At 45.4% G+C, this 14,068-nt stretch overlaps 1 protein-coding gene across 11 annotated transcripts in view; it reads left to right on the forward strand.

Moving 5' to 3' along the window:
• The window catches only part of RIN2 (Ras and Rab interactor 2), a 239,696-nt gene that overhangs the window by 201,955 nt on the left and 23,673 nt on the right, over positions 1 to 14,068 (forward strand). For all 11 annotated transcript variants that reach the window (XM_037022390.2, XM_073236968.1, XM_037022388.2 and 8 more), the window contains 4 exons: positions 232 to 343; positions 3,155 to 3,227; positions 8,897 to 8,988; positions 12,266 to 13,384. In XM_037022390.2, coding sequence (XP_036878285.1) covers positions 232 to 343; positions 3,155 to 3,227; positions 8,897 to 8,988; positions 12,266 to 13,384 — 1,396 coding nt within the window. The remainder of the gene's footprint in view (positions 1 to 231; positions 344 to 3,154; positions 3,228 to 8,896; positions 8,989 to 12,265; positions 13,385 to 14,068) is intronic.

The following is a 14,068-nucleotide window of genomic DNA, read 5'->3' on the forward strand; positions in this document are numbered from 1 at the left end:
AAGTTTCTGTTAAAGGGAAAGTAGGATTTCTCTGAAGCCAGTTAAGAAAGAAAGGTGTCTGTGACATGTTGGCTGGCTGCTCCTTTCTCAGGTGGTAGTGTCCTACATTGAGCCTTGCAGTTTACTGCAAAGGGGGTTCTGGTCATGGATGGCACATGTGAGGGCAATCATATGCCCAGCTTCCAACCTTCTGGATGTTTCCTAAGCTTGAATTTCTTTTCCCTCCATTAGATCTTCCTAGTTCGTAAATCCACCAAAATGCAGAAGAAAGTCCTCTCCCTTCGACTGCCCTGTGAATTTGGAACCCCACTCAAGGAATTTGCCATAAAGGAAAGCACATACAGTAAGTGGTCACTGGGCGGTTAGGTCCTGGTTGACAGAAGGGTCTCTGAGCACATGGAAATGGGCAGACCTGCACTTTGAGACAGACAGACATGGTCTGAATCCTATTGTTATTCACTAAATGACTGGGCTGGTAACCCACCATAGGTGCCTCGGTTTTCTCATCTGCATAATGGGGTGGTAGTAACCTGAGAGAGCTGTTAGAAGTTTAATTAAACAGCCTGTGTGCAAAGTATGCAGTGTTATCACTTGGCATCTGGCAGGTTGGCTTCCTTGCCACCCTCCCGGTTAAGAGTGTGGATTTGGTCCCCAGGTCTGCAGATGACTAAGCTGTAGAGCATGCTGCAGCCATCAAGCCTTTTTAATTGGATCATAAAGCTCGTGTCTGCACATCTTCATGAATAATCCTTGGGCGGGCATGCTCCCTCCAGGCACTCACTGTTCCATCTTCTGTGAAATGCAGCTAATCAGAGGCAAAGTCCAGCTCTTTGAAAAAATTAACTGGCTGAGGTTTTGAAGGGAAAGCTGTGTTCATCATTATTGATTTTCTTGCTGCTATTCCACATTAATTAGAAATGTAAAGTCTCAGGAGGACATGTTTTCAATTAAAAAAGGGGGGCACACATAACCTCCAAGAAGGGATGGGAAGATGGACTAGTGTCCTAAGAGGGACAATGTCACCGGACTCACAAGTCAGCAACCTGAGGTGTGAAGGCCAGGAGAGGTGGGCCTGGAAGCCCGTCGACTGTCTCAATAGCAAGACTGACCAGGATTCTCACTTCATCTAACCTAAGCAAGTCTCAGTCTCTGCATTTGAAGACACCGAAGGTATTGAAGTCAATTCAAGGGCATAGTGGGATTATAGTTAGCCCAAGTCCATAGGCTCACTGAGCCACATGGCCTTCAACAGAATCTAGAAGAAACCTGCTAGCCTCGTGTGATCAGCCTCAGCATCAGATATAAACCCAGGTCCAGGGGTGCTTTTCATCCAGGCCTCACAAGTTTCTGGATGCAGGGAAATCATCCTGCACAGTATGTGCAGGCACTCAGGCAGTCACAGCCTGGTGAGTGGCTCACACCAGTTAACTTACACTAGGCAGAAATCAGATGATAGATTTTAAATGCATCACTTTAAAGATAATGGGTTACATATTACATGAGAAAAGGCAATGCCAAGTTGGCTTTTGAAAGTCTGCTAGCCAAGAAGCTATAGCTCTAACTGGTTTTTAAATCCCTTCTAATAACCAAAGTTAACCATGATAAATTAGCCTGGAAGCCTCTTCCTTCCCATCCTATAGTAAGTGTAGTTAGTATTTGTACTTTCAAGCTGTCTCAGCATTCATCTTAGGGTCCCTCCCAGCTGAAGATTTTTCCTCCCTATTTTGTCAAGACTTCTGTCACTTCCCTGTTGCATTCCAGGGGACTTAAAGTGGTTGAAAGAGCTGGTCTGAGGTAGGTACTAACCTGATTGTAACTAGTCACCACAGGCCATGGTCCCATGATAATGTCCCTTCCTGGCCATACCCTGTCTTCTCTATGAATTGAGGTGGGTTGAGAGAATAAAGATTTGCTGTAAAAACACACAGATATTTTGTCATAACATCTAGACAATGTGGTTTGAAAATAAATACCACTGTGTATTTGTATTGACTGCTTCCACATATATTATTCCATTTTTTAAAAACTTCAGTTCCCATTCTTACCCTTCTGGGAGACAGGAAAGTACTCTTATGGTCCATTTTACAGATGAAAAAACCAAAGCTCAGAGGTTTAACCTATCCCAAATTGGTTCCCTCCTACTTAACTCACTAACATGTGGTGTGCATGTGTGTATTTCTGTTTCTTTGTATGTGTGTGCCTGTCCGTCACAGTCATGTGTAGAGGCATGAGTGTGTTTGGGAGTGCTACAGAAATACTGAATGAGCAAAATAATACAACATAAGCAAATAATAAGCCAAGTAAATAAGGATAAGGAATATGACAAAAGTGAGAAAAACTCATCAGATTGAGAAATAAGGAAATCGTCACAGAGCTGAGGCTATTTGGGATGTATTTGGAAAAAGATTGTAGTAGCATTTCAGCAGAGATGGCACAAGGAGTGGCTGGCAAATACACGATTATCTGAAGTACCACTCACTGGCCACCGTTTGGAAGATGTACACCCTTTTGCCAGAACAGCTCTTCTCCATCACGGAGACTGTGGACGGGGTGGTGGTGGTGGTGCTGGTGGGAGCGGGCCCTCTAAATGTGGCTCTAGAATCTTCCATGCTGAATTTGACCAGAAGCTGACTTACAGAAAGCTTGGGTTATCCTCCCAGCTTTGTGCTCCTGCTGCCTCAGATCTTTACCAGTGGTGGCCTGTTTTGGCAGAGTGGGGTGTGACCCAAGAGAGCCATCCTAGGAGGGTCAAGGGCAGTGGAGGCCTTGGTGTTCCCAGCCCTGTCTTGCACTGGGAGCCCCTCACTCTAGCCATACCAGTTCTTGACCCTGGTCCAACTTTGTATTCTAAATGAAAAAAAAAAGTAAAAAAGTTGTGCAATTTGAGTCTGGGCTGGTCTGTTTACCAGCAAGGGAGAGCATGTGCTCTTAATGAGTCAGGGACTGAGCTTGTAAGCCTTCAACTCCTCGCCGGCCTGTTTCTGGCAGACACACACCCTCCTCACAGCTGGTTCTTGTAAGCTGCACAGTAGTTTGTTTGGGAAGCGTTGAATTGGTCCTCTGCACTCAGCAGACAATATCGGAGGAAGGACCTCTCCTTTCCCAGAACATGCTCAGGGACACTCAGCTGGTCTCCAAAATCTCTCTTTTCTAGCGTTTTCCCTGGAAGGCTCAGGAATCAGTTTTGCGGATTTATTCCGGCTCATTGCTTTCTACTGCATCAGCAGGTAAGGCCTCCTCTCTTATGCTGTCAAGCACCTGCTTGATGTGTGCAATATAAGCAGCCCCAAAGTTTCTTTTTTTAAAAAAAAACTTAATTTAATTTTTTAAACTGAACTATACTTGATATACAATATTATATTGGTTTCAAGTCTTCAACATAGTGGTTCAACAGTTATATACATTATTAAATACTCATCCCAACTAGTATAGTTACTATCTGTCAACATAGGAAGATGTTACAGAGTCATTGACTATATTCTGTATGCTGTACTGTCATCCCCATGACTAATTTATATTATGATTGTGATTTTGTGCCTCTTTATCCCCTTCACCTATTTTACTCACCCACCCCAACCTCTTCTCCCATGTCACTTCTCAGTGTCTATGAGTCTACTGCTATTTTGTTCATTTTATTTTGTTTTTAGAGTCTATAAATAAGTGAAATCATGTGGTATTTGTCTTTCTCTGGCTGGCTTATTTCACTTAGCATAATATCCTCTAGGTCAATCCATGTTGTTGCAAATTGCAGGATTTCTTTCTTTTTCATGGCTAAATAATATTCCAATGTGTATATGTAGCACATCGTTATCCATTCATCTATCGATGGACACTTTGGTTGCTTCCATATCTTGGCTCTTGTAAATAATGGGTCAGTACACATAGGGGTGCATAGATCTTTTTGAATCAGAGAGTTTGTTTCTTGACTGAAGCAGGGCAGAGGAATCTAGGAGGCTGGCAGCCTATTAGATATCCCTAGAAAGACTAGCTACCAAAATAAAATGGTCACCAAGTCCCCTATGCCAGACTTTAGATCAAAATAAAAACCATAGCCCCTCCAAATGTATAATCTCTTCAATATAGTTATGTCTGCAAGCTGTTCCCAAGGCTCCTCTCACCAAGACCCAAAAGGCAGGGGAAGCAAACACATGCACATACACACATGCACAGTCATGAACATTCATGCAAATACATTTACAGAGTAGGGGATGAAGTTCGTTCTAGAAATGTGGGTTCCTTAAACCTGGCCATAAATCTTATATCCCTGTCCTCCAGGCCCACTGGGGTGCTCATTGCCTTGTTATAACTAACCACCATTTTAGTCTACATAAAGTTAAGCCCAAAATCACAGTGTTAGCAACTGTCGGAAGGGTGCAAGCTGTGGAAGGCTTTCCTATTGTTTTGTCTTTCTAGCCATACAGTTTCCCAAATCACATGTTTTTTTTGTATGTGATTTGTGATTAAAAATCAATGCTCTGTCTGCAGAGCCTGACATTGCCTCCTCTTGGGTGATGGAGCTCACTTGGCCTCCTTTGTAGCTGAGAGAGCGGACTTGGGGCATGTGTTACTGGGGTTGCTTTAGAAGATCTGAAGCTGAGAAGCTTATTTGGGATGGGTTTATTTATGTTAATTTAAGGGTCAGGCTACTTCCTCAAAGACTGAGTTAGACGTTCATTATACCTGTTGAACTGGACCCTCCCCAGGGCAGGCACTCAGTGTTTACTCCTGGAGGTCACCAGGCCAGCCCACCATGGGATCCAGGACCTGAGGAAGAAGGCACCTGCAGAGGGGAAGCAGCACTGCTTGCCAGCAGGAGGAAGCAAAGGGCTTCCACTAGACTTGGCGCAGAGCCCTGGGGGAGCCCCCACAGGGGACACCACCTGCCAGGGTGTGGGCATGAGCCCTTGGCCTGTGTGAGGGATGCTGCTCAAGAAGAGGCGGCCTGTGCAGAAGCCCCCCAGCATCCCCAGAGTCCACATCTGGTCCGGCTGACCAGTCCCTGGGAGTGAAGCTCAACACTAACCTGTTGGCCAGGGGTGAAGTTGGCTAGTGTTTGCATGTCGATGACTGCTGTTGTGAAAGCTCGTCACACCTAGAAGCCAGTATTTAGCACTAGTGTACAAAAGATACCATCTCTCCCCTTGGTGTTGATAATAGATGGGAATACTGCTATCTAGGGCTGTTTGATGATTGAGGGAGATAAAGTACATGAAAGCCTTTTGGGAAGTACAAAGTGTGATACCAATAAAAGTTGCTTATGGAAAAACCCCAACATTGGCATTTTTGTGATTCAGGAAGACTTGAGATTCATTTTCTGATTAGTTTTCAAAACACCAAAGTTCCTAATGTTTTTATTTCTCCTTTTACACTCTTTGTTAATCATTTACCTAAATCTATGTCTTTAGTAATCAGTAATTGATTTGGCCCAGTCTTACCAAAATATTTTTGAAATATCCTAGTTGGCTATTCATACATAAAGAAATTCAAATAGGGAAAGTGATTAGATTGTGAGAATTCACTCAGGATACATGTGCACATATGCACTGGACTAGAGCGTCCAGGGGACAATAAGCAAGCGTATGATTTGCCACATCAGGAAGGCACATTGAAAAGTATCAGTCATCACAAATAGTGATGCACACCATGGCCACCAGTGCTCATAGCTCTAGAATAAGGGCAGGGTAGAGCACTGATTGCCTGAACTATTGTTAGAATGCAGATTCCAATTCAGGGGGGGTCTGTGGCAGCCCCCAAAATTCTGCATTTCCATAGAGCTCCCAGGTGGTGAGGCCGATGCTTCTGGTCCTACAACTGCACTTTGAGTAGCAAAGGGGCTGAAGGAAATAATCATAATTGTTCATTATTAAATATAATTATAATTTCAGGAGCTTTCTGTATCTGTGCTAGGCACTGCACATACATTGAAATTTGTAACTTGAAATTAGGATCATGAAGGCAGTATGGTTTGGAGAAAGTGAGAGAGTTGCCCACAGTTGTTCAGTTAATAAGTGGCAGAAAGTGGGCTTGAACCCAGGCCTTCCTTGATACCAGAGCCCCTATTTTCCCATTGTACACCACAGCTCCACAGACCTTGGGGTCCAGCACCACTAGGTTCCTATCCTCCCTTCATTCCACCCTAGTCCTAGTGGGTGTAGGTACCTCCCTGTCTATGTCATCTATGCTCCCCATCCATGGGATGGGGGATATCAAAGCTTCCTCCTGGGGGCATAGGTGGACCCCGCTTCAGTTAAAGTGCTTGGAGCAATGCAATAGTAGGTGCCCAAGAAAGCTAGTCTCCTTCCCTTTAGAAATATAACATACAGAACAATGTCGAAAGTTATTTCTAGGTTATGTATTTACTAAAATTCTTCAGTGAAACATTTATACCTAAGATGGCTTTATTTTGTTTGTTAAGTAAGTTTTAGAATTGGGGCCCCTTTCCTTAATAGGGTGTAGGTGAGAGGGAGTGCCACCTCTGTGTGTGTGTGTGTGTGTGTGTGTGTGTGTGTGTGTGTGTGTGTGTGTGTAATGCTATGCTGTACCCTGTGCTGGTCCAGTGGGAGAGGACTTATGAACAACATCTAATGTTCTAATAGATGAAAGCCTAAAACCATCCATTAGCAAATGACAGATGTGGTTTCCTGTCATTAAGAAAAACCCCAACCAGTCATGTGATGTTTTGGCTCCAGGTAATGCAGAGTAAAAGGTTAAAATAAGCATAAGTTGATTTTGACCTAGGTGGCTTTTCCTCCACATTGTCCACAGAAAGAAGACTTAGACTGGTAAAGCCCCAGGAACATACATTTGCATAATGCTTTCATGTTACAAACTTCCAGTTTCCATTATTCTTTACTGAAGATTATAAGCAGGGTTGTTGCCCCTCCTGGGCCAGTGAGCAGCTATTACAAATGCTGTCATACCCTGAAGCCTCCCAACTCCCCAGCTTCATCTAGAACAGATTCAAGTGGACAAGTAGAAGATGCTGCTCACATCTGGGGACAGGCAACAGGGTCTTCCAGAAGCAGGAGGTGACCCAGGCTTGACATCCCAGGCAAGAGGAGCCTCCAACTGCCAGTTCCTAGCTTTGTGGGGCAGCATGTGAGCACCCTGGACATTCTTACATATTATTCGTGTTCTTCTCTCTTCATTGACCTTTACCCCTGTGTTATTCATTATCAGAAGCTTTGAGGGTTCCCAGATTCACCAGTCAGACCCACATTTAATCTGATCCAGCCTAGAATGTTGCCTGATCTTCCTGTAAACAACCAGCTGTTTGGTATAATTATTCTCTTCAATGGAAACTTGCAGGGCATCTTGTGCAGACAAAATGTAGGCAGAAGCTCCAAGTTTTGTCCCTCACCTACTCCATCTCAGCCACAATGGTTTCCTTGCTATTCTTCATACATGCCAGACCCTTTCCCACCCCAGGGCCTTTGCATTGGCTGCTTTCTCTGCCTGGAAAGTTCTTTCCCTCATGGTTTACTCCCTGACCACCTTTAGATCTTCAGTCAAATGCTATTTGATCATCGGGCCTTCCCTGGCCACCATTCACACTTGAACACTCCTTATTATTCCCCTCTAGCACTTTATTTTCATCCATGGCACACATCCATTCTCACGTATTTCACAAATTGCCTGTTTGTTTATTGTCCATTGGTGCCTGCTGGAATGAAGCTCCATGTAGGTGGGGACTTCTGTTTTACTCCCTGAACCTGGAACAGGGCACATCATAGAAATCCATAAACATTTGATGAATGAATGAATAAGTGAATTTTTTTTTTGTAAGACCAATATAACCACTGAAAAAATAACTCCTTTTCAGATAAGTCACCTTTGCTGTTGAATGCTCATTTGTTCATTTATTCAAAACACTTATTCTCCCTGTCTGCATCAGGCAAGGCCTCTGGGTACCATGGGAAATCACCAATGCTTAGAGGGTGGTCCTAACCTTTGTATATGAAAGTTAACAAATGTTTATTAAGTCTGCCTCTGCCCTTTTGGAGAAGGTTGGAGGGCATGATCCATGTATTTATTAGTGGCAATGCTAAGACCTGGGAGTGGCAGTCCCTGGTGCCAGCTTAGCTGCTTTTTGTTGGGCCTGTTGGTCTGTGATGCTGCAGGCCACAGGTTTACCCATGTGCACATGGCACCATGCTGCGAGGGGGCAGCATGTTGCATGACGCCCTTTAAATTTTCCTCTTTCTGCAAAGTGTGGTCTATGGGCAGCTGCAGAAACATCACCTGGGAGCTTGGCAGAAATGCTGAGCCTCTGGCCTCACCCAGACCTCCTGAATCAGGGTTTCCAGTTTAACAAGCCCCCGGGATTCAGGTGCACATTTCAGTTAGACAGGCGTATCTTAAAACACAAGAGGATGTTTTGTCTCCAGCACACAAAGGACTCTAGCTAGAAAATGTCACAAATAAAACCAACAGATAGTCATTGAGAACCTGCCAGGTTTAAGACAAGGGGATGATAAATTTGGTTTAGGATTACACATTCCTGCCCAGGGAGTTGAGGCCTAACATTTGGAGCATCTGGCAAGTAAGTGCATAGTATTTTATGTATGTGATAGATCCACCAGCATCATCAGCCTTCCCGACATTAACTCTTCATATATTTTTGCTACATGGGGAGAAAATTTGGTGCCACTACTGGTACTGGAACCATGTTGGTTTGTGTTTCAGCCTGTCCTGGGTGTGTTAGTACAAGCAAGAGTAGCAAAAACCCACAGACCTATCACCTGTGAAGATAAGTTCTGGCTAGGTATCATGTGATGTGGTGTTTACTTCCAACATCTTAAATAGTTCAAGCTAAAATATCTCTAGCATGGAAATGAAAGCAAAGAGATAGAAATAAGACATGTAATTACACTTACTCTCTTTTTTGAAAAATCAGGGACGTTCTGCCATTTACCTTGAAGTTACCTTACGCCATTTCAACAGCCAAGACTGAAGCTCAGCTTGAAGAACTAGCCCAGCTGGGACTAAGTAAGTGGGTGCCCCTTCCCAGCCGGCTCTTGAAATGAATCTGTGGAGCAGGGTCTGTGTTAGGCTGACTGACATTACATCAGTACATCAAAACATAATCCCTATCTCCACAGCAAAACTGCTTTCAGGTCCATGTGGTCCCTGAATCAGACCTCCTCAGAGTCTTCTTCTAAGTCAAACAAACCAGTTCTCAAAGGCAGACATTGAGTTTTCCTGGGTAATCTCCATATGTCCCCAGTGTCTCCCATCTGTGAGTGTGAGCTGCCCCAAATGCCAAGTCCCATGGAACCTGAACTGCTGCTGTGTGGCATTTTCCCTGGGAAAGGCAGGGCTTGGTGGGAAGGGAACTCTCACAGTGTCTCACATGCACGGGCTTTATTCTAGAGGAGCGCACAGGCGGTGACTGTACTCCTGTGCAGAATCTAGAGTAACATCTTGTCTCACTCCCCTCTTGTTCATTTTTGGTCTGGGTATTGTGGGGCACATCCCTTTCCTTACCATGCATCCTTGCTCTGGCCCGCTGGGCACTTGTTTCTCCCTCCTGTCCCTTTGCCAGCTCCCCTAAATGCAACACCATGCTGCTAGACAGAGAGTGACAATGGGTCAGGACATACAGCTCACCCAGTTTCAGTTCTTTGCTCTGGGGAGTCTGTGTGCATTTAACTTTGCAAAAAAGTTTTTCTCCTAAATGGGAAGGAGAGATTCTCTTAAGAAATAGGGCTCCCATCTTCGGATGGTCAACAACCAGGCTGTAGTATTTGAGTGGAAATTTGGGATTTTAAAGTGCAAGTTTCAGGATCCCTGTGACCGAAGAAGTTATGATACTTGACCCAGCAGATAAAATGTGTTCCTCTTTGGCATTTTTTCTCTTAATCTAAATTTGTTTTGAAGCTGGTACCATTGCCAAGGGAGCCTGTATAATTCATAGAGAAGCCTGGTGGTAGATTCCCTTCTGAAACTTGGAGTGCTTCTAAGCAATTGCCACGTGTCTGAGGCTCTCTGATTGGCAGTTGGGTAGTACGATTAAGCAGCAGAACCCTGGTAAAAATAACAGGGCCATATAAATGTCCCATAAAAATTATGCCCTCTCTTGCAATTGAGTTTCATACATGTTTGGAGACAGTTTAAAATATTTCCTGAATTTAAGTTAATAGAATCAACTAGATGGTAGGCCTCTTGAGGCTGTGCAGGAGTCTCAGCTGGCTCTGGTGACCTTCCTCCCCATTAGTTCCTGGTTGGGTTGGGTGGCCAGTGTACAAAGCAGGCTTCATGCTGGGACTGAAAGGCTAAAGTACTGTGGGCAGTGCTTGTTCCCTGCAGAGGAAGAGGTGAAAGCAGCTTCTCTAGGGGCCACTAGCCAGAAGCAAATGAGAGATAGTTAATAATATATATTCAACTTAACATTGAATATTGAATATATATTGACAATGTAATTTTTAATGTGTACATCACCCATTTTATGAAGAGATGGCACTTTTAAAAACTCTGTACCTCATTTACTTGTCCAACTAACATTTCTGGAGGGTCTGCTATATGGCAGGCCCTATGCCCTATGCCAAGGGTTCCAAAGTTAATAGCGCCCTCCCCCCCATCCCCACCTTTATAGTCTACATGGAAGAAACCACACCCATGTGAGCTAAGTGTACTAAGCCTTATAAAGTTTGACAGCAGGGCAGTAGAAGACAAAGGCAGACCCAAAGGAAGTGGGAGTATTTCACTAGCCAAGAAAAGGCATGCCAATGGGTAATTTTAAATTTTCTAGTAGCCACATCAGAGAAAATGTAAACAGACACAAGTGAGATTCATTTTTATCATTTATTTTATTATTTATTTACATATAATATAAACATTTTATATAATCTTATTTGTGCATTTTTATATCATAAATGTCATTTCAGTATAGAGTCAATATTTTTTAAAGTATTTATGAGATGTTTTATGTTCTTTTTTTCATATTAAGTGTTTGAAATCCATTATGTACTGTATTCTTAAAGCATATCTCTATTCAGGCACTAAATTTTCATCAGAAATACACACTCTGTTTTAAGATTTCATTAAATTTATAGTTGAACAGGTTAATGCACATACCCAAGCTCCAAACCTACTTAAAAGCTTTCCAGTAACTGAACTGAACATAAGTTTTTAAAGTTAAATCGATTAACGTTAAATAAAATTTAAAATTGGATTCCTCCACTGCTCTAGTTGGATTTCAAGTGCTCTATAGTCACAGGTGACTGACTGTTGGCTGTGCTGTGTTGGACAGCACAGGACTAGAGAAGGCCAGTGACACAGGCACTAGTGTCAGGCACATATTCAGCACAGCAAGGCAGGGCAAGGGCTCCCAGTTTCTGCCTCTCCCCAGCCACTGTGACCAGCCAGTCTGGAGCCATAGGAAAGGAACATTTCTAAGCAAACACAGCAAGGCAAAGCGATAGAGAAGAAATAACCTATTCCAAATGGGAGTCACAACAGACAACATTATCACACCCACTGCCTCCCTCCATCTGCATGGAAAACTGAGACCCATCTGTAAAAGGAGATGTCAGCAGTATATAAGCAATGTGCACTCCTCCAGAGTGTTGAATATGTGTAGCCATGGCAAGGTAGGATTTGGCAGGAACCAGCTGCAAATCACAAAGATCAATGGTTGAACTTACACTGAACATTTGCATAAGTTTGCAGTCTTTTTTCTTTTTTTCTCTGTCTTTTTTTTTTTTTTGATGAGACCCATGAGTGTATTTTTCCTCCTTTTGGGTTTTAATGCTGAACTCATAAAACCCCAGGGAGATTGTGCAACACCTCCCAGGCGCAGCTGCTGGTCCTACCCATTAAAGGGGAACTCTCAGGCCCTCTGGGAGGCACCCCCGGGAGAACCGGATCAGAAAGGGCGATGTTGCTTTGTGCGTGGACTCGGTGCTTGTAAAGTAAGTCCGGGAGCCTCGCGGCTTTCCCGAGTTTGTACCACAGCCATTCTACTCCTTTTCCTCCTCACCTCTGACCAGACTGGGCTGGCTTTATATATGTTGGCCGAGCCCTTCCTCGAGGGCTTTGAAGGTGAAAAGCTCCCGGATCTTTCCTGTGAGCCCACAGCTGGGGGATGGCAGCACAACCCTTCCCAGGAAGGAATGCAGTTAAAGCAAAGGGAAAACAACACCCAAGCAAAGCGCCTCCCCCTTCAAAGACATGTGTTGTCATGCAAGTGTGCTTTTTAATTTGTGAACGAATGGCCCAGATGTACTGTATTTACATTCTTGTGTTCACTGGTAATGACTTCCAGATTTTTGGAGCTCTCCAGCGGACAGCAAGCCCCCAAATCCTCCACCTCCCCACAGGCCTCTCTCCTCAGACGGCGTCTGTCCCGCCTCCCGCCAGCTCTGCCTTATAAATGGGGTGCATTCTATAAAAACCAGGACGCCTTCGGAGCTGGAGTGCAGCCAGACCAACGGAGCCCTGTGTTTTATTAATCCCCTTTTCTTGAAAGTGCACAGCCAGGACCTCAGCGGAGGCCTGAAACGGCCCTGCACAAGGACTCCCAGCGTGAATGGCACTGAGAGGCCGAGGTCCCCCCCGCCCCGGCCCCCGCCGCCCGCTATTAATAGTCTCCACACAAGCCCTCAGCTGTGCAGGACTGAAACCCAGGCGAGCATGCCAGAAACAGTCAACCGTAACAAGCACGGGAACGTAGCTGCGCCTGGAACGAAACCAGCCCCCATCCCTCCGCCGCGGCTGAAGAAGCAGGCTTCTTTTCTGGAAGCGGAAGGCGGCGCGAAGACCTTGGCGGGCCGCCGGCCCCGGGCCGAGCCGGGCGCAGCTGGCAGCCCGGGCGGAGCCCCGCCTGAGCAGGCCCCCGGGGACTGCACGAGGGCCCAGCCCGCCAGCTCTGAATCACGGTCCCCGTGGAATGGAGGCAGGCAGAGGCTGAGCGACATGAGCATTTCCACTTCCTCCTCCGACTCGCTGGAGTTCGACCGCAGCATGCCCCTGTTTAGCTATGAGGCGGACACCACCAGCAGCCTGGAGGACTACGACGGGGAGAGCGACCAGGAGACCATGCCCCCCCCTATCAAGTCCAAAAAGAAGAGGAACAGCTCCTTCGTGCTGCCCAGGCTCGTCAAGTCTCAGCTCCGCAAGATGAGCGGCGTGTTCAGCTCCTTCATGACCCCCGAGAAGCGCATGGTCAGGAGGATCGCCGAGCTGTCGCGGGACAAGTGCACCTACTTCGGTTGCCTGGTGCAGGACTACGTGAGCTTCTTGCAGGAGAACAAGGAATGCCACGTGTCCAGCACGGACATGCTGCAGACCATCCGGCAGTTCATGACCCAGGTGAAGAACTATTTGTCCCAGAGCTCAGAACTGGACCCTCCCATCGAGTCACTGATCCCCGAAGACCAAATAGGTAAGTCCTCATTTGGCCTTTTTTTTTTAATGTAAGAAATAGTGTATCCTTATAAGGACAGTGCATCCTAGTTGAAGTTTTCTCTGGAGTTCGAGAAACGGTAGCACAGTCGGTTTGGTCTCTTGCAGGATGAATGGAAATGTAGCTTCTTAAGGTAGAGCTCACATACCTGACTAGGCTCTGCATGCCTGGCTTGGAAGTGTTTTGGGGAGTGACTGATTGGAACTGCAGAACGGTTCTGTTCAGGGATGGAGCTTGCCTTCTGAGGTTTGGGTTAATTTTGTGTGTGTGTGTGTATGACGACCCATCAGTGTTTCTGAAAGGCGTCTCTGCAGGCGTCACATGCACAGTGCCGGAAGATATTTTTGCATCTTCTGAGAGGCAGTGGTGTTTTGTTCAGCTTTATTTGGGAATTACGCTTTCTCTTATTGAGGTGTAGTGTGTGTTCACAGAGTGCAGACATCACTGGTGTGCAGCTCGACGAGTTTTGAGAGTGAACACACCTGTAAGACAAGTGCCAGCTCAGTAAGCAGAAGATTAGCATCCAGGGGCCCCCTGGTGCTCCCACCCTGTCACCCTTCTCCCAAAAGGGTAACCACCCTGCTGGCTTCTAATCCCACAGAATTCAGGAAGAGGTACAGTTTTGGAGTAAGAAAAAAAGGTGGAAAAGGCAAGTTTGTGTAC

The sequence above is a fragment of the Manis javanica genome, chromosome 5 (genome assembly GCF_040802235.1).
Source record: "Manis javanica isolate MJ-LG chromosome 5, MJ_LKY, whole genome shotgun sequence".
Classification (NCBI taxonomy): domain Eukaryota; kingdom Metazoa; phylum Chordata; class Mammalia; order Pholidota; family Manidae; genus Manis; species Manis javanica.